Consider the following 20993-nt stretch of genomic DNA (forward strand, 5'->3'; position numbering starts at 1 on the left):
GAGGCCCGAGAGCGCGGATAAAAGCAGCAGCAGACTGAGGCCCGAGAGCGGGAATAAAAGCAGCAGCAGACCGAGGCCCGAGAGCGGGGATAAAAGCAGCAGCAGACTGAGGCCCGAGAGCGGGGATAAAAGCAGCAGCAGACCGAGGCCCGAGAGTGGGGATAAAAGCAGCAGCAGACCGAGGCCCGAGAGCGGGGATAAAAGCAGCAGCAGACCGAGGCCCGAGAGCGGGGATAAAAGCAGCAGCAGACCGAGGCCCGAGAGCGGGGATAAAAGCAGCAGCAGACCGAGGCCCGAGAGTGGGGATAAAAGCAGCAGCAGACTGAGACCCGAGAGCGGGGATAAAAGCAGCAGCAGACCGAGGCCCGAGAGCGGGGATAAAAGCAGCAGCAGACCGAGGCCCGAGAGAGGGGATAAAAGCAGCAGCAGACTGAGGCCCGAGAGCGGGGATAAAAGCAGCAGCAGACCGAGGCCCGAGAGCGGGGATAAAAGCAGCAGCAGACTGAGGCCCGAGAGCGGGGATAAAAGCAGCAGCAGACCGAGGCCCGAGAGCGGGGATAAAAGCAGCAGCAGACCGAGGCCCGAGAGCGGGGATAAAAGCAGCAGCAGACCGAGGCCCGAGAGCGGGGATAAAAGCAGCAGCAGACCGAGGCCCGAGAGCGGGGATAAAAGCAGCAGCAGACCGAGGCCCGAGAGCGGGGATAAAAGCAGCAGCAGACCGAGGCCCGAGAGCGGGGATAAAAGCAGCAGCAGACCGAGGCCCGAGAGCGGGGATAAAAGCAGGAGCAGACCGAGGCCCGAGAGCGGGGATAAAAGCAGCAGCAGACCGAGGCCCGAGAGCGGGGATAAAAGCAGCAGCAGACTGAGGCCCGAGAGCGGGGATAAAAGCAGCAGCAGACCGAGGCCCGAGAGCGGGGATAAAAGCAGCAGCAGACCGAGGCCCGAGAGAGGGGATAAAAGCAGCAGACTGAGGCCCGAGAGCGGGGATAAAAGCAGCAGCAGACCGAGGCCCGAGAGCGGGGATAAAAGCAGCAGCAGACCGAGGCCCGAGAGCGGGGATAAAAGCAGCAGCAGACCGAGGCCCGAGAGCGGGGATAAAAGCAGCAGCAGACCGAGGCCCGAGAGCGGGGATAAAAGCAGCAGCAGACCGAGGCCCGAGAGTGGGGATAAAAGCAGCAGCAGACCGAGGCCCGAGAGCGGGGATAAAAGCAGCAGCAGACTGAGGCCCGAGAGCGGGGATAAAAGCAGCAGCAGACCGAGGCCCGAGAGTGGGGATAAAAGCAGCAGCAGACTGAGGCCCGAGAGTGGGGATAAAAGCAGCAGCAGACCGAGGCCCGAGAGCGGGGATAAAAGCAGCAGCAGACTGAGGCCCGAGAGCGGGGATAAAAGCAGCAGCAGACCGAGGCCCGAGAGTGGGGATAAAAGCAGCAGCAGACCGAGGCCCGAGAGTGGGGATAAAAGCAGCAGACCGAGGCCCGAGAGTGGGGATAAAAGCAGCAGCAGACCTGCAACAAGAGAAAACTGAAGAGTGACATCACAGGTGAGGCAGGTTAGTGATTGGTAGTGACTGTGGGCTAAGTTTTAAGTTAACATACAGCATATAACTAAATTTTAAAAACTGAACTTAATTTAATGAATTAAATGAGGTAAATAATTTGATTAACACTAAACTAATTAAATAAATAAATAAAATAATGGGAGAACAGGAGATGTGTTGCTGTTGCAATATGTGGGAGCTTGTGGACAGTTCGTCCAGTGCGACTACATCTGCTGTAAATGTCTGCGGCTCGAGGAACTTCGGCTCCGAATTGAGGAACTGGAGTCTGAGCTACGGACATTGCGAGACATCAGGGAGGGTGAAAGCTACCTGGACCTTTTGCTCCAGGAGGCAGCCATACCCCTTAGATTAAATACTTTAGAATTGACACGTGGTCAGGGACAGGAGGGTGTGACTGCGAGTGAGGCAGGTACGGGGATCCAGGAGGTAGCATTGCAGGAGCCTCAGTCCCTGCGCTTGTCCAATAGATTTGAGGCTCTTGCAGCCCTTGTGGACAAGTGCAGGGACTGCGGGGCGGACGAGCAAACTGACCACTGCACCGTGGTTCAGGAAACCGTTCAAGTGGGGGGAGTAAAAGGAAGATGGTTGTCGTGGGCGACAGTATAGTTCGGGGGATAGACACTGTTCTCTGCAGCAAGGGGCATGAGTCCCGGAGTCTATGTTGCCCACCCGGTGCCAGGGTTAAGGACATCTCCTCCAGGCTGGAGAAGAACTTGGAGTGGGAGGGGGAGGATCCAGTTGTCGTGGTCCACGTAGGTATCAACGACATAGGTAGGACAAAGAAAAAGGTTTAGCTGAGAGAGTTTGAGCAGCTAGGGACTAAATTAAAAGCAGAACCACAAGCAAATTGGCACAGAGTAAATAAGATCAGAGAGATGAATGCGTGGCTCAAAGATTGGTGTGGGAGAAGTGGTTTTGATTCATGGGGCACTGGCACCAGTACTGGGGAAAGAGAGAGCTGTTCCGTTGGGACGGACTACACCTGAACCGTGCTGAGACTAGAGTTCTAGCGAATCTCTCCACTGACTGGAGTCATACCAAGCAAAAAGGAAGATGGTAGTGGTTGTTGAAGGCCAATCATCTCAGACCCAGGACATTGCTGCAGGAGTTCCTCAGGACAGTGTCCTAGGCCCAACCATCTTCAGCTGCTTCATCAATGACCTTCCCTCCATCATAAGGTCAGAAATGGGGATGTTCGCTGATGTTTGCACAGTGTTCAGTTCCATTCGCAACCCCTCAGATGCAGCATGGCCTGGACAATATCCAGGCTTGGGCTCATAAGTGGCAAGTAACATTCGCGCCAGGCAATGACCATCTCCAACAAGAGAGAATCCAACCACCTCCCCTTGACATTCAACGACATTACCATCATCGAATCCACCACCATCAACATCCTGGGGGTCACCATTGACCAGAAACTTAACTGGACCGGCCACATAAATTCTGTGGCTACAAGAGTAGGTCAGAGGCTGGGTATTCTGCAGCGAGTGACTCACCTCCTGACTCCCCAAAGCCTTTCCACCATCTACAAGGCACAAGTCAGGAGTGTGATGGAATACTCTCCACTTGCCTGAATGAGTGCAGCTCCATCAACACTCAAGAAGCTCAACACTATCCAGGACAAAGCAGCCCGCATGTTTGGCACCCCAACCACTACCCTAAACATTCACTCCCTTCACCACCGGCGCACCGTGGCTGCAGTGTGTACCGTCTACAGGATGCACTGCAGCAACTCGCCACGGCTTCTTCGACAGCAGCTCCCAAACCCACAACCTCTACCACCTGGAAGGACAAGGGCAGCAGGCATATGGGAACAACACCACCTGCACGTTCCCCTTCAAGTCAAACACCATCCCGACTTGGAAATATATCGCCGTTCCTTCATCATCGCTGGGTCAAAATCCTGGAACTCCCTTCCTAACAGCACTATGGGAGAAACTTCACCACACGGACTGCAGCGGTTCAAGAAGGCGGCTCACCACCACCTTCTCAAGGGCAATTAGGGATAGGCAATAAATGCTGCCCTTGCCAGCGACGCCCAAATCCCGTGAATGAATTTTTAAAAATCAAATAATTTGGGAGGTAGATGTGGCCTTAAACTAAATAAAGGGGAAGAGGGTCCCAGTGGAGAGAAATCTCGAATGCTAAAGAGAAAAGACAAGGAAGCAGTGCAGGAAGATGATTGGGGTAACGATAGCCAGATTGAGTCAGGAAGAGACAGAGCATACAAACAAAAGAGTGCACTAACAAATAGGGTCTGGTTATGAAAAAATGGTAATCAGATAAATAGGGCCATAGTGCAAAAAAATGTTAAGATGTCTAAAAATGTTAAAAAGACAAATCTAAAGGCACTGTATCCGAATGCACAAAGCATTCGTAATAAGGTAGACGAATTAACAGCGCAAATAGATGGAAACAGATATGATATAATTGCGATTACGGAGACATGGCTGCAGGGTGACCAAGGCTGGGAGCTGAATATCCAAGGGTATTCGATATTGAGGAAGGACAAGCAAAAAGGAAAAGGAGGTTGGGATGGCGTTGTTAGTAAAGGATGAAATCAGAGCAGTAGTGAGAAAGGATATTGGCTCAGAAAATCAAGACATAGAATCAGTCTGGGTGGAGTTAAGAAGCACCAAGGGGCAGAAAACACTGGTGGGAGTTGTCTATAGCCTTCCAAAAAGTAGTGGTATTGTAGGGGATGGCATCAAACAGGAAATTAGAGATACATGTAACAAGGGTACTACAGTAATCATGGGTGACTTTAATCTACAGATAGACTGGCCAAACCAAATTAGCAATAATACTGTGGAGGATGAATTCCTGGAGTGTGTACGAGATGGTTTTTTGGACCAGTACGTTGAGGAGCCAACCAGGGAATAGGCTATCCTAGATTGGATATTGTGCAATGAGAAGGGGTTAATTAATAATCTTGTTGTGTGGGTTACTTTAGGGAAGAGTGACTATAACATGATAGAATTCTTCATTAAGGTGGAAAATGAAGTAGTCCAATCTGAAACTGGGGTCCTGAATCTGAACGAAGGAAACTACGAAGGTATGAGGAGTGAGTTGGCTATGATAGATTGGGAAGCTTCTTTAACAGGCATGACGGTGGATAGGCAATGGCTGACATTTAAGGAATGGATGCATGAATTGCAACAATTATACATTCCTTTCTGGCACAAAAACACAAAAGGAAAAGTGGCCCAACCATGGCTAACAAAAGAAATTAAGGATAGTGTTCGATCCATAGAGGAGTTATATAAAGTTGCCAGAAAAAGTAGCAAGCCTGAGGATTGGGAGCAGTTTAGATTGATTAAGAGGGGAAAAATAGAGCATGAGAGCAAACTTGCAAGGAACATAAAAGTGGACTGTAAAAGCTTTTCAAGTATGAAAAAGAAAAAGATTAGTGAGGACAAATGTAGGTATCTTACAATCAGAAACAGGAGAATTTATAATGGGGAACAAGGAAATGGCAGAGCAATTAAACAAATACTTTGGTTCTGTCTTCGTGGAAGAGGACTCAAATAACTTCCCAGAAATGCTAGGGAACCAAGGGTCTAGTGAGAAGGAGGAATTAAAGGAAATTAGTATTAGTAAAAAAAGTGTGCTGGAGAAATAAATGGAACTGAAAGCTAATAAATCCTCAGAGCCTGATAATCTGCATCCCAGAGTACTAAAAGGGGTAGCCATGGAAATAGTGGATGCATTAGTTGTCATCTTCCAAAATTCTATAGATTATGGAACAGTTCCTGCAGATTGGAGGGTGGCAAATGTAACCCCACTATTTAAAAAAGGAGGGAGAGAGAAAACAGCGAACTACTGGAGTTTTTTGAGGATGTAACTGGTAGGATAAGGGAGAACCAGTGGATGTGGTTGATTTGGATTTTCAGAAGGCCTTTGATAAAGTCCCACGTAAGAGGTTAGTGCGCAAAATTAAAGCACATGGGATTGGGGGAATATACTGGCATGGATTGAAAATTGGTTAACAGACAGGAAACAGAGAGGAGGAACAAATGGGTCTTTTTCGGGATAGCAGGCAGTGACTAGTGGGGTATCGTAGGGATCAATGCTTGGGCCCCAGCTCTTCACAATATATATCAATGATTTGGATGAGGGAACCAAATGTAATATTTCCAAGTTTGCTGATGACACAAAACTAGGTGGGATCGTGAGTTGTGAGGAGGATGCAAAGAGGCTTCAAGGCGATTTAGACAAGTTGAGTGAGTGGGCAAATACATGGCAGATGCAGTATAATGTGGATAAATGTGAAGTTATCCACTTCGGAAGGAAAAACAGAAAGGCAGAGTATTATTTAAATGGTGATGGATTGTGAAATGTTGATATACAAAGGGACCTGGGTGTCCTTGTCCATCAGTCACTGAAGGCAAACATGCAGGTGCAGCAAGCAATTAGGGATGGGCAATAAATGCTGGCCTCGCCAGCGACGCCCACATCCCATGAACGAATAAAAAAAAAAGTTAGGAAGGCAAATGGTATGTTGGCCTTCATTGCAAGAGGATTTGAGTACAGGAGCAGGGATGTCTTACTGCAGTTATACAGGGCCTTGGTGAGATCACACCTGGAGTATTGTGTGCAGTTTTGGTCTCCTTAACTAAGAAAGGATATACTTGCCATGGAGGGAGTGCAGCGAAGGTTCACCAGACTGATTCCTGGGATGGCAGGACTGTCATTTCTCGACAGATTGAGTCGACTCGGCCTGTATTCACTCGAGTTTAGAAGAATGAGGGGATCTCCTTGAAACATATAAAATTCTGACAGGGCTAGACAGACTGGATGCAGGGAGGATGTTTCCCCTGGCTGGGGGGGGGTCTAGAACGAGGGGTCACAGTCTCAGGATACGGGGTAGGGCATTTAGGACTGAGATGAGAACAACTTTCTTCACTCAGAGGGTGGTGAACCTGTGGAATACTCTACCACAGAAGGCTGTGGAACCCAAGTCACTGAATATATTTTAGGGGATGATAGATAGATTTCTAGACACAAAAGGCATCAAGGGGCATGGGGAGAGAGCGGGAATAAGGTCTCAAGATAGAGGATCAGCCATGATCATATTGAATGGCGGAGCAAGCTCGAAGGGCCGAATGGCCTACTCCTGCTCCGATTTTCTATGTTTCTATGTTTCAGTTACGTGCATAGATTGCAGAAGTTGGGGTTGTTCTCCTTAGAGCAGAGATGGTTGAGGGGAAATTTGATAGAAGTATTCAAAATCATGATGGGTCTGGACAGAGTAGAGAGAGAAACTTCCCATTGGTAGAGGGATCAAGAACCAGAAGATATAGATTTAAGGTGATTGGCAAAAGAACCAAAGGTAACATGAGGAAAAACTGTTTTACACAGCGAGTGGTTAGGATCTAGAATGCACTGCCCGAGGGGGTGGTGGAGGCAGATTCAATCATGGCCTTCAAAAGGGAACTGGATAAGTACTTGAAGCGAAAAATTTGCAGGGCTACGGGGATAGGGCGGGGGGGTGGGACCAGTTGGATTGTTCTTGCAGATAATCGGCATGGACTCTACGGGCCAAATGGTCTCCTTCCATGCTGTAACCATTCTATGATTCTATGATTCCATTAACAAAGCCAATTATCCTTTACTCTTTCTTAACCGCCTCATCAACTCATCCTGCCACCCTCAAAGATTTGTGAATCTGCATCCCCAGGTCCCTCTGCTCTTGCACCCCCTCAAATTGGTAAATTATACTGCCTCTCCACATTGTTCCTCCCAAAGTGCATTACTTCACACTTATCTGCACTAAATTGCATCTGCAATTTATATCCGTAAGTTCAACAGTCTGCGATCAAGTGGCGTGTCCCATTCTCCTAACTTTGTTTTGGATGGGTCTACAAAAGATCTCACCCAATTTCTTCTCTCAGTTCTGATGAAATTATCCTTCCCTTTCCCCTGTCAGGTGCCAATGGCTTCATTTTTCTTTTACTCTCTCTCTCTCTCTCTCTCTCTCTCAAGTGCTGTAAGTCTGTACGGTTAGACTGAGATCTCCAGGCCAGAGAGAACTTTCACTCAGGTTTTCTCTTCTTGTCAAAACTAACTGCCTACCTCCATCAAGAGACTGAAGAGGTTGGAGAGACAAGAGCTCATTTAGTTTACATTGCGAGTGCCTGGAGTGATTTCCTGCGTTTACAGTTACAAATTGGCTCTTATCCTGGCACCAGGGTCAAAGACCCATTTTCCATGACAAGAGATGGGTTCAGTCAGGTAATGTCTGGGAACTGACCATGATGCTGCTCTATCGGACTGTGAACCAAACATCAAGTATCAGTGCAATATGCAGGGTCTGTTCAAAGGTGCAGCTCCGAGGGGCTGAACGCTCCTTTCGCATTCATAGGAACAGGAGTAGGCCATTCAGCCCCTCGTGCCTGCTCCGCCATTTGATAAGATCATGGCTGATCTGTGATCTAACTCCATATACCTGCCTTTGGCCCATATCCCTTAATACCTTTGGTTGCCAAAAAGCGATCTATCTCAGATTTAAATTTAGCAATTGAGCTAGTATCAATTGCCGTTTGCGGAAGAGAGTTCCAAACTTCTACCACCCTTTGTGTGTAGAAATGTTTTCTAATCTCACTCCTGAAAGGTCTGGCTCTAATTTTTAGACTGTGCTCCCTACTCCTAGAATCCCCAACCAGCGGAAATAGTTTCTCTCTATCCACCCTATCCGTTCCCCTTAATATCTTATAAACTTTGATCAGATCACCCCTTAACCTTCGAAACTCTAGAGAATACAACCCCAATTTGTGTAATCTCTCCTCGTAACTTAACCCTTGAAGTCCGGGTATCATTCTAGTAAACCTACGCTGCACTCCCTCCAAGGCCAATATGTCCTTCCGAAGGTGCGGTGCCCAGAACTGCTCACAGTACTCCAGGTGCGGTCTAACCAGGGTTTTGTATAGCTGCAGCATAACTTCTGCCCCCTTGTACTCTCGTCCTCTAGATATAAAGGCCAACATTCCATTAGCCTTCTTGATTATTTTCTGCACCTGTTCATGACACTTCAATGATCTATGTACCTGAACCCCAAAGTCCCTTTGGACATCCACTGTTTGTAACTTTTTACCATTTAGAAAGTACCCTGTTCTATCCTTTTTTGATCCAAAGTGGATGACCTCACATTTGTCTACATTGAATTCCATTTGCTACAGTTTTGCCCATTCACCTAATCTATCAATATCACTTTGTAATTTTATGTTTTCATCTCCACTGCTTACAATGCCACCAATCTTTATGTCATCGGCAAACTTAGATATGAGACTTTCTATGTCTTCATCTAAGTCGTTAATAAATATTGTGAGTAATTGAGGCCCCAAGACAGATCCCTGTGGGACTCCACTAGTCACATCCTGCCAATGTGAGTACCTACCCAGTATCCCTACTCTCTGTTGCCTTTCGCTCAGCCAACTTCCTAACTAAGTCCGTACTTTTCCCTCGATTCCATGGGCTTCTATCTTAGCTAACAGTCTCTTATGTGCGACCTTATCAAATGCCTTCTGGAAGTCCATATAAATAACATCCACTGACATTCCCCTGTCCACTACTTTAAGTCACCTCTTCAAAAATTCAATTAGGTTTATCAGGCACGACCTACCTTTCACAAATCTCTCTGATTAACTGAAAATTCACGATGTGTTCAGTCACCCTATCCCTAATTATAGACTCCAGCATTTTCCCCACAACAGATATTAGGCTAATTGGTCTATAATTCCCTGGTTTCCCTCTCTCTCCTTTCTTAAAAAGCAAAGTGACATGTGCAATTTTCCAATCTGGAGGGACGGTTCCTGAATCTAGAGAACTTTGAAAGATTATAGTTAGGGCATTCGCAATGTGCGCACCTACTTCCTTTAAAACCCTGGGATGGAAACCATCTGGTCCTGGGGATTTGTCACAGTTTCTAAATGGTAAAAAGTTAAAAACAGTGGATGTCCAAAGGGACCTAGGGGTATAGGTACATAGATCATTGAAGTGTCATGAACAGGTGGAGAAAATAATCAATAAGGCTAATGGAATGCTGGCCTTTATATCGAGAGGACGAGAGTACAAGGGGGCAGAAGTTATGCTGCAGCTATACAGAACCCTGGTTAGACCGCACCTGGAGTACTGTGAGCAGTTCTGGGCACCGCACCTTCGGAAGGACATATTGGCCTTGGAGGGAGTGCAGCGTTGGTTTACTAGAATGATACCCGGACTTCAAGGGTGAAGTTACGAGGAGAGATTACACAAATTGGGGTTGTATTCTCTCGAGTTTCGAAGGTTAAGGGGTGATCTGATCGAAGTTTATAAGGTATTAAGGGGAACAGATAGGGTGGATAGAGAGAAACTATTTCCGTTGATTGGGGATTCTAGGAGTAGGGGGCACAGTCTTAAAAATTAGAGCCAGACCTTTCAGGAGTGAGATTAGAAAACATTTCTACACACAAAGGGTGGGAGAAGTTTGGAACTCTCTTCCGCAAACGGCAATTGATACTAGCTCAATTGCTAAATTTAAATCTGAGATAGATAGCTTTTTGGCAACCAAAGGTATTAAGGGATATGGGCCAAAGGCAGGTATATGGAGTTAGATCACAGATCAGCCATGATCTTATCAAATGGCGGAGCAGGCACGAGGGGCTGAATGGCCTATTCCTGTTCCTATGTTTAGTGCTATTATTTTCTTCATTCGTGTTGTTTTACTTATGTTAATTTTGAGTCCCTGACCCCGATTCAATATTAGTTTTCTTGGGATTTCCGGCATGGTACTGTAAAGACTGACACAAAGTAATTATTCAACACGTCCGTCATCTCCCCATTGTCAATGACAATGACAATATCCCCACTTTCAGTTTTTAAGGGGCCAACACTGTTCCTGACCACCCTCTTTTCCTAATATAACTATAAAAGTTCTTCGTATTGGTTTTGATATCCCTTGCAAGTTTATTTTCATGCTCTCTTTTTGTAGCTCTTACTATCTGTTTTGTGACCCTTTGTTGATCTTTGTATCTTTCCCATTCGCCAGGATCTGTGCCATTTTTTGCCTTTTTGTATGCCCTTTCCTTATGTCTTATACTGTCCCTTACCTCTTTAGTTGTCCACGTCTGTTTCTTTTTGGCAAGTAGAATTCTTGCCCCTCAGGGGTATAAACTGGTTCTGTATCATATTAAATGTTTCTTTAAACATTTCCCACTGATCATCAGTCGTTTTACCCATTAACAGATTTGCCCAGTTTACTGTGGACAGTCTCTGTCTCATCCCATTGAAGTCGGCCTTGCCCAAGTCTAGAATCTTAGCAGTTGATTCACTATTTTCCCTTTCAAACACTACATTGAACTCGATCATGTTATGATAACTATTGGATAGATGTTCACGCACAGTTAAGCCGTTAACTAAATCTGGTTCATTACTCATTACTAAATCTAGTATAGCTTGCCCCCTTGTTGCCTCCAGGACATACTGCTGTAGAAAACTATCCCGGACACACTCAAGAAATTCACTACCTTTCTGACAGTTGCTCGTCTGCTTTTCCCAATCTATGTGAAGGTTAAAGTCCCCCATTAAGACCACTATGCCTTTGTTACACGCTTGTCTAATCTCTGCATTTACACAATCTAGCACTTCAGAGCTGCTGCCAGGGGTCCTATGCACAACTCCCACTATAGTCTTAGATCCTTTCCTATTGAGCTCCGAGGGGCTGAATGCTCCTTTGGCATTCCATGCTTATGTTTTCTCATTTTCCGTTAAGTGAAAGTCATATGGCTCAAAAGCCCCCCACAAGTACCGACGGAGGAGCTCTTCTTTCAGGCTGTGTCATTCTCACTCACCACTTTGAGTTCTGGTACAGACCGACTCAGCGTCCACTCCTGGCTGTTCACAAATGAGTCTGCAACAAAAAACACAGGCCACGTCAGTGAAAGTTTCTCCCCACAGCTAAACAAACAGGACATTTTTAATCTTAGCACCTTTCACATCCCAAAGTGCTTCACAACCAATGAGTTACTTGTGAAGTGTAGTCACTGCTGTAATGTAGGCAAACACTGTGGCCAATGTGCATACAGCAGGATCCCACAAACAGCAGTGCGATAAATGACCAGTGGTGGTGTTAGTTGAGAAATAAATGTTGGCCAGGACACCGGGAGTGCCATGCGATCTTTCACATCTACCTGAACAGGCAGATAGGACCTCGGTTTAACATCCCATCCAAAAGATGCCCCTGAGGGGCAAGAATTCTACTCCCTCAGTGCTGCACTGGAGTGTCAGCCAAGTCCTGGAGGGGAACTCGAACCCACAAGTGTCTGACTGAGGTCAGAGTGCTACCAACTTTTTGTTACTTGTTCTGGATTTCCCCCAACAGAGGAAATAGTTTCTCTATATCTACCCTATCGAATCCCTTTATCATTTTAAACACCTTAATTAGGTCAACCCTCAAACGTCAAGGCATTTACAAACCAAGTTTATGCAACCTGGCCTCATAATAATTTAACTTTTAAAGCCCTAGTACTAATCTTGTGAATCTGCACTACACCCCCTCCAAGGCCAATATATTTTTCCTGAGGTGCGGTGTCCAAAACTGAACATACTATCTCCAGATGGGGTCTGACCAAGGCTCTGTACAACTGAAACATCACTTCCTCACTTTTCTATTCCAGCCCCCTTGAGATCAAGGCCAACATCCCATTAGGCTTTTTGATTACTTTTTCTACCTGTGTACTAGCCAAAGTGGATGACCTCGCACTTCCCCAGATTGAACTCCTTCTGCCATAGTTTTGCCCACTCACTTGGTCTGTCTATGTCCCTTTGAAACTACCCGCTCCCATCCAAACAACTTAATGTGCCTCCTAACATAGTGTCATCTGCAAATTTTAATGTACATCTCTTTACTCCTTCATTCAAGTCATTAATAAATATGGTGAAAAGCTGAAGCCCCAGATCACTGACATCAGATCCCACCAATCTTCATACATTCCCTTTATACCCACTCTCTGTCTCTTACTTCCCAACCAATTACCAACGAAAGTCACAAGGTTACCTCCAATCCTGCATTCATTTTTTGCTAATAATCTCTTGTGCAGAATCTTACCAAGTGCCTTCTGGAAGTCAACATCTATAGACACCCCCCCATCCACCAAAGAAACATAGAAAATCGGAGAAGGAGCAGGCCATTCGGCCCTTCGAGCCTGCTCCACCGTTCAATATGATCATGGCTGATCCTCTATCTCAATACCATATTCCCGCTATCTCCCCATATCCCTTGATGCCTTTTGTGTCCAGAAATCTATCTAGCTCCTTCTTAAATATATTCAGTGACTTGGCCTCCACAGCCTTCTGTGGTAGAGAATTCCACAGGTTCACCACCCTCTGAGTGAAGAAATTTCTCCTCATCTCAGTCCTAAATGTCCTACCCTGTATCCTGAGACTGTGACCCCCCCCCCCCAAGCCAGGGTAAACATGCTCTATGCATCCAGTCTGTCTAGCCCTGTCTGAATTTTATATGTTTCAATGAGATCCCCTCTCAGTCTTCTAAACCCTAGTGAATACAGGCCGAGTCGACCCAATCTCTCCTCATACGATAGACCTGCCATCCCTGGAATCAGTCTGGTGAACCTTCGCTGCACTCCCTCTATGGCAAGTATATCCTTTCTTAGGTAAGGAGACCAAAACTGCACACAATACTCCAGGTGTGGTCTCACCAAGGCCCTGTATAACTGCAGTAAGACATCCTTGCTCCTGTATTCAAATCCTCTTGCAATGACGGCCAACATACCATTTGCCTTCCTAATTGCTTGCTGCATCTGAATGTCTGCTTTCAGTGACTGGTGTACAAGGACACCCAGGTCCTTTTGTACATCAACATTTCCCAATCTATCATGATTTATATAATACTCTGCCTTTCTGTTTTTCCTTCCGAATTAACTTCACATTTATCCACGTTATACTGCATCTGCCATGCATTTGCCCACTCACTCAACTTGTCTAAATCGCCTTGAAGCCTCTTTGCATCCTCCTCACAACTCACGATCCCACCTAGTTTTGTGTCGTCAGCAAACTTGGAAATATTACATTTGGTTCCCTCATCCAAATCATTGATATATATTGTGACGAGCTGGGGCCCAAGCACTGATCCCTGCGGTACCCCATTGGTCACTGCCTGCCACCCTGAAAAAGACCCATTTATTCCTACTCTCTGTTTCCTGTCTGTTAACCAATTTTCAATCCATACCAGTATATTACCACCAATCCCATGCGCTTTAATTTTGCACACTAACCTCTTATGTGGGACTTTATCAAAGGCCTTCTGAAAATCCAAATAAACCACATCCACTGGTTCTCCCTTATCTGTTCTACCAGTTACATCCTCAAAATACTCCAGTAGGTTTGTCAAACATGATTTCCCTTTCATAAATCCACACTGACTTTGTCTAATCCTGATGATATTTTCTAAGTGTCCTGTTATCACATCCTTTATAATAGACTCTAGCATTTTCCCCACTACTGATGTTAGGCTAACTGGTCTGTAGTTCCCTGTTTTCTCTCCCTCCTTTTTTAAATAGTGGGGTTACATTTGCCACCCTCCAATCTGCAGGAACTGTTCCATAATCTATAGAATTTTGGAAAATGACAACTAGTGCATCCAGTATTTCCATGTCTACCTCTTTCAGTACTCTGGGATGCAGATTATCAGGCCCTGGGGATTTATCGGCTTTCAGTTCCATTAACTTCTCCAGCAATATTTTTTTGAATAATAGTAATTTCCTTTAATTCCTCCTTCTCACTAGTCCCTTGGTTCCCCAGCATTTCTGGGAAGTTATTTGTGTCCTCTTCCATGAAGACAGAACCAAAGTATTTGTTTAATTGCTCTGCCATTTCCCTGTTCCCCATTATAAATTCTCCTGCTTCTGACTTTAAGGGACCTACATTTGTCTTCACTAATCTTTTTCTTTTTACACACTTTTAAAAACTTTTACAGTCCACTTTTATGTTCCCTGCAAGTTTATTCTCATACTCTATTTTTCCCCTCTTAATCAATCTCCTGACCTTCTTTTGCTGAATTCTAAACTGCTCCCAATCCTCAGGCTTGATACTTTTTCTGACAAATTTATATGACTCCTCTTTGGATCTAATACTATCCTTAATTTATTTTGTTAGCCATGGTTGGGCCACATTTCCTTTTGTGTTTTTGCGCCAGAAGGGCGTAAATCAGTAGTGACGTTTGAAGAAGAGTCACATCGGCAGGCGACTGGCGTCCATGGAAGCAGAGGTGAGGGACGGGAGGAAATAAGCAGAAAAGAGAGGGAACGATACAAAGGCAGGATCCCAGAATAGTTCCTCCCAACCCAGGAACACAGAGGCCAATAGTAACCCACCGCCCCTGATAGCCGAGATCAGCTATCTCACCATGGACCGGGACTTGATCCTGCCACCTTCCTAATCTGCCTCACTCAGTGGTGCATTTATCTATCAGGCCATGGGGCCACCCACAACAGGCTCTCTATATCTGGGTTACATCAAAGCATTCACTTTATCAGGGACACTTTCCTATTATTCTCAAAAGCAACATCACTTCTAAAATATAAACCACATTCAGCAGAGAAACCTCAAGCATCCACCACACGGACTGCAGCGGTTGAAGGCGGCGGCTCACCACCACCTTCTCAAGGGCAATTAGGGATGGGCAATAAATGCCGGCCTCGCCAGCGACGCCCACATCCCATGAACGAATAAAAAAGACTTGAATCCTCCAATAAACTGATTTACTTGGGCTAATGGAAGTGAAGCGTCGTGAATGGGAGGAGAATAACTCGAGGACGGGACAGTTCAACATTCATGTCATGTTGGAACACATCCTGCTCGGCACTCTCAGTAACTCAAGTACAGTTTGGATACAGGTTCTGAAAACCGCATACATGCCCAACACAATAAAGGAACAGCAATCGCCCTTAGTGCCAGCATCACTCCGCTCTGGCACATGGCCCTCATCTAACTGCTGTGATCTGTTTGTAACATTTACTTATCACAGATCATCACACGAGCAAAAACCAATGATTAAACCCGCAGCTTACATTACAGTGGAGATGCAAAAGAACTATACAGCCCAGTAAGTCTGGCCCTTATTGCTGAATCGCAGCTTCCCCGACTCACCTTCTTCCTTAATCCCACCTCATCGCAACCCTCAATTCCACCTGTTTTTAATTCATTCTTGGGATAAGAACATATGAAATAGGAATAGGCCATAAGAGAGGGTGCAGGAGAGATTAAGGAGCAAGAGTAAGCCATTTGGTCTTTCGAGCCTGCTCCGCCATTCAATATGATCATGGCTGATCATAGAAAAATAGAAAATAGGAGCAAGTGTAGGCCATTCAGCCCTTCGGGGTGCTCCGCCATTCAAAATGATCATGGCTGATCGTCTAACTCAGTACCTTGTTCCCGCTTTTTCCCCATATCCCTTGATCCCTTTAGCATTAAGAAATATATCTATCTCCTTCTTGAATACATCTAATGACTTGGCCTCCACTGCCTTCTGTGGTACTTGCCAAAAAAAACAGCCATGGACAACTAAAGAGGTAAGGGACAGTATAAGACATAAGGAAAGGGCATACAAAAAGGCAAAAAATGGCACAGATCCTGGCGAATGGGAAAGATACAAAGATCAACAAAGGGTCACAAAACAGATAGAAAGAGCTACAAAAAGAGAGTATGAAAAGAAACTTGCAAGGGATATCAAAACCAATACAAAGAACTTTTATAGTTCTATTAGGAAAAAGAAGGTGGTCAGGAGCAGTGTTGGCCCCTTAAAAACTGAAAGTGGGGATATTGTCATTGACAATGGGGAAGTGGCGGACATGTTGAAAAATTACTTTGCGTCAGTATTTACAGTAGAAAAAGAGGATAGCCTGCCGGAAATCCCAAAAAAACTAATATTGAATCGGGGACAGAGACTCAATAAAATTAACATAACTAAAACAACAGTAATGAAGAAAAAAATAGCACTAATGAGTGACAAATCCCCAGGGTACGGTAGCATAGTGGTTATGTTATTGGACTTGCAATCCAGAGGCCTGGACTAATAATCTGGAGTCATAAGTTCAAATCCTGCCACGGCAGCTGGGGAATTTAAATTCAATTAATTAAATAAAATCTGGAATTAAAATACTAATTCCATTCCATAGCTGCCATGAAACGACTGGATTGTCGTAAAAACCCATCTGGTTCACTAATGCCCTGACCCGGTCTGGCCTATATGTGACTCCAGACCCACAGCAATGTGGTTGATTCTTAATTGCCCTCTGAAATGGCACAGCAAGTCACTCAGTTGTAAAATCTCGTGCATAAAAAGTCATAATAAGAATAAAACTGGACGGACCACCCGGCATCGGACCACTAGGCACCGGACACGGCAAAGGCAAAACAAGCCCAGTCGACCCTGCAAAGTCCTCCTCACAAATATCTGGGGACTTGTGCCAAAATTGGGAGAGCTGTCCCACAGACTAGTCAAGCAACAGCCTGACACAGCCATACTCACAGAATCATACCTTTCAGCCAATGTCCCAGACTCTTCCATCACCATCCCTGGGTATGTCCTGACCCACCAGAGGTGGTGGTACAGTGATATACAGTCAGGAGGGAGTGGCCCTGAGAGTCCTCAACATTGACTCTGGACCCCATGAAATCTCATGACATCAGGTCAAACATGGGCAAGGACACCTCCTGCTGATTACCACCTACCGCCCTCCCTCAGCTGATGAATCAGTCCTCCTCCATGTTGAACACCACTTGGATGAAGCACTGAGGGTAGCAAGGGCACCGAATGTACTCTGGGTGGGGGACTTCAATGTCCATCACCAAGAGTGGCTCGGTAGCACCATTACTGACCGAGCTGGCCAAGTCTTGAAGGACATAGCTGCCAGACTGGGCCTGCAGGCAGGTGGTGAGCGAACCAACACGAGGGAAAAACTTACTTGACCTCGTCCTCACCAATCTACTTGTCGCAAATGCATCTGTCCATGACAGTATAGGTAGGAGTGACCGCACAGTCCTCGTGGAGACGAAGTCCCGTCTTCGCACTGAGGACACCGTCCAAAGTGTTGTGTGGCACTATCACCATGATAAATGGGATAGATTCAGAACAGATCTAGCAGCTCAAAACTGGGCATCCATGAGGTGCTGTGGGCCATCAGCAGTAGCAGAATTGTATTCCACCACAATCTGTAACCTCATGGCCTGGCACATTCCTCACTCTACCATTACCAACAAGCCAGGGGATCAACCCTGGTTCAATGAGGAGTGCAGAACAGCATGCCAGGAGCAGCACCAGGCGTACCTAAAAATGAGGTGCCAACCTGTTGAAGCTACAACTCAGGACGACATGCATGCTAAACAGCGGAAGCAACATGCTACAGAGCTAAGCGATTCCACAACCAACGGATCAGATCAAAGCTCTGCAGTCCTGCCACATCCAGTCGTGAATGGTGGTGGACAATTAAACAACTAACAGGAGGAGGAGGAGGCTCTGCAAACACCCCTATCCTCAATGATGGCACTCCAGCAAGTGAGTGCAAAAGACAAGGCTGAAGCGTTTGCAACCATCTTCAGCCAGAAGTGCTGAGTAGATGATCCATCTCAGCTTCCTCCCAATATCCCCACCATCACAGAAGCCAGTCTTTAGCCAATTCGATTCACTCCACGTGATATCAAGAAACGGCTGAGTGCACTGGATACAGCAAAGGCTATGGGCCCCGACAACATCCCAGCTGTAGTGCTGAAGACTTGTGCTCCAGAACTAGCTGCGCCTCTAGCCAAACTGTTCCAGTACAGCTACAACACTGGCATCTACCCGACAATGTGGAAAATTGCCCAGGTATGTCCTGTCCACAAAAAGCAGGACCAATCCAATCAGGCCAATTACCGCCCCATCAGTCTACTCTCAATCATCAGCAAAGTGATGGAAGGTGTCGTCGACAGTACTATCAAGCGGCACTTACTCACCAATAACCTGCTCACCGATGCTCAGTTTGGGTTCCGCCAGGACCACTCGGCTCCAGACCTCATTACAGCCTTGGTCCAAACATGGACAAAAGAGCTGAATTCCAGAGGTGAGGTGAGAGTGACTGCCCTTGACATCAAGGCAGCATTTGACCGAGTGTGGCACCAAGGAACCCGAGTAAAATTGAAGTCAATGGGAATCAGGGGGAAAACTCTCCAGTGGCTGGAGTCATACCTAGCACAAAGGAAGATGGTAGTGGTTGTTGGAGGCCAATCATCTCAGCCCCAGGACATTGCTGCAGGAGCTGCTCAGGGCAGTATCCTAGGCCCAACCATCTTCAGCTTCTTCATCAATGACCTTCCCTCCATCATAAGGTCAGAAATGGGGATGTTCGCTGATGATTGCACAGTGTTCAGTTCCATTCGCAATCCCTCAGATAATGAAGCAGTCCATGCCCGCATGCAGCAAGACCTGGACAACATCCAGGCTTGGGCTCATAAGTGACAAGTAACATTCGCGCCAGACAAGTGCCAGGCAATGACTATTTCCAGCAAGAGAGTGTCTAACCACCTCCCCTTGACATTCAACGGCATTACCATCGCCGAATCCCCCACCATCAACATCCTGGGGGTCACCATTGACCAGAAACTTAACTGGACCAGCCATATAAATATTGTGGCTGCAAGAGCAGATCAGAGGCTGGGTATTCAGCAGCGAGTGACTCACCTCCTGACTCCCCAAAGCCTTTCCACCATCGACAAGGCACAAGTCAGGAGAGTGATGGAATACTCTCCACTTGCCTGGATGAGTGCAGCTCCAACAACATTCAAGAAGCTCGACACCATCCAGGACAAAGCAGCCCGCTTGATTGGTACCCTATCCACCACCCTAAACATTCACTCCCTTCACCACCGGCGCACAGTGGCTGCAGTGTGTACCATCCACAGGATGCACTGCAGCAACTCGCCAAGGCTTCTTCGACAGCACCTCCCAAACCCGCGACCTCTACCACCTAAAAGGACAAGAGCAGCAGGCACATGGGAACAACACCACCTGCACGTTCCCCTCCATGTCACACACCATCCCGACTTGGAAATATATCGCCGTTCCTTCATCGTTGCTGGGTCAAAACCCTGGAACTCCCTTCCTAACACCATGATTGAATCTGCCTTCACCACTCCTTCAGGCAGTGCATTCCAGATCCTAACCACTCGCTGTGTAAAAAATGTTTTTCCTCATGTCGCCTTTGGTTCTTTTGCCAATCACCTTAAATCTATGTCCTCTGGTTCTTGACCCTTCCACCTTCTATCTATTCTGCCTAGACCCATCATGATTTTGAATACCTCTATCAAATCCCCTCGCAACCGCCTCCGTTCCAAGGAGAACAACCCCAGCTTCTCCAGTCTATGAACATAACTATAGTCCCTCATCGCTGGAATCATTCTTGTAAATCTTTTCTGCACCCTCTCTAAGGCCTTCATACCTTTCCTAAAGTGCTGAGCCCAGAACTGGACACAATACTCCAGTTGTGGTCGAGCCAGTGTTTTATAAAGGTTCATCATGACTTCCTTGCTTTTGTATGCTATGCCTCTATTTATAAATGTGATGTGGAGATGCCGGTGATGGACTGGGGTGGACAAATGTAAGGAGTCTTACAATACCAGGTTATAGTCCAACAGTTTTATTTGAAATCACAAGCTTTCGGAGGCTTCCTCCTTCGTCAGGTGAGTGATGAAGGAGAAAGCCTCCGAAAGCTTGTGATTTTAAATAAAACTGTTAGACTATAACCTGGTGTTTTAAGACTCCTTACATCTATTTATAAAGCCCAGGATCCCATATGCTTTTTAACTGCTTTCTCACCCTGCCCTGCCTTCAACGATTGGTGCACATATACCCCCAGGTCTCTCTGTTCTTATACCCCTTTTAGAATTGTGCCCTTTAGTTTATATTGCCTCTCCTCGTTCTTCCTACCGAAATGTATCACTGCGTTAAATTTCATCTGCCACTTGTCCGCCCATTCCGCCTGTCTATATCCTCTTGAAGTCTATCACGATCCTCCTCACTGATTACAACCTTTCCAAGTTTTGTGTCATTGTGGCTTTGTTTAAATTTAAGACCCTAGTTTTGGACTTAGAAGTATAGAATCATAGAATCATAGAAGTTTACAACATGGAAACAGGCCCTTCGGCCCAACATGTCCATGTCGCCCAGTTTATACCACTAAGCTAGTCCCAATTGCCTGCACTTGGCCCATATCCCTCTATACCCATCTTACCCATGTAACTGTCCAAATGCTTTTTAAAAGACAAAATTGTACCCGCCTCTACTACTGCCTCTGGCAGCACATTCCAGACACTCACCACCCTTTGAGTGAAAAAATTGCCCCTCTGGACCCTTTTGTATCTCTCCCCTCTCACCTTAAATCTATGCCCCCTCGTTATAGACTCCCCT

At 46.2% G+C, this 20993-nt stretch overlaps 1 protein-coding gene across 3 annotated transcripts in view; it reads right to left on the reverse strand.

Moving 5' to 3' along the window:
- LOC137309207 (arf-GAP with GTPase, ANK repeat and PH domain-containing protein 3-like) overlaps positions 1-20993 on the reverse strand; it is an 862346-nt gene that overhangs the window by 433239 nt on the left and 408114 nt on the right. For all 3 annotated transcript variants that reach the window (XM_067977476.1, XM_067977484.1, XM_067977468.1), the window contains exon 2: positions 11386-11444. In XM_067977476.1, the coding sequence (XP_067833577.1) occupies positions 11386-11444 (59 nt within the window). The remainder of the gene's footprint in view (positions 1-11385; positions 11445-20993) is intronic.

Source organism: Heptranchias perlo, chromosome 3, assembly GCF_035084215.1.
Source record: "Heptranchias perlo isolate sHepPer1 chromosome 3, sHepPer1.hap1, whole genome shotgun sequence".
In the NCBI taxonomy this organism is placed as follows: Eukaryota; Metazoa; Chordata; class Chondrichthyes; order Hexanchiformes; family Hexanchidae; genus Heptranchias; species Heptranchias perlo.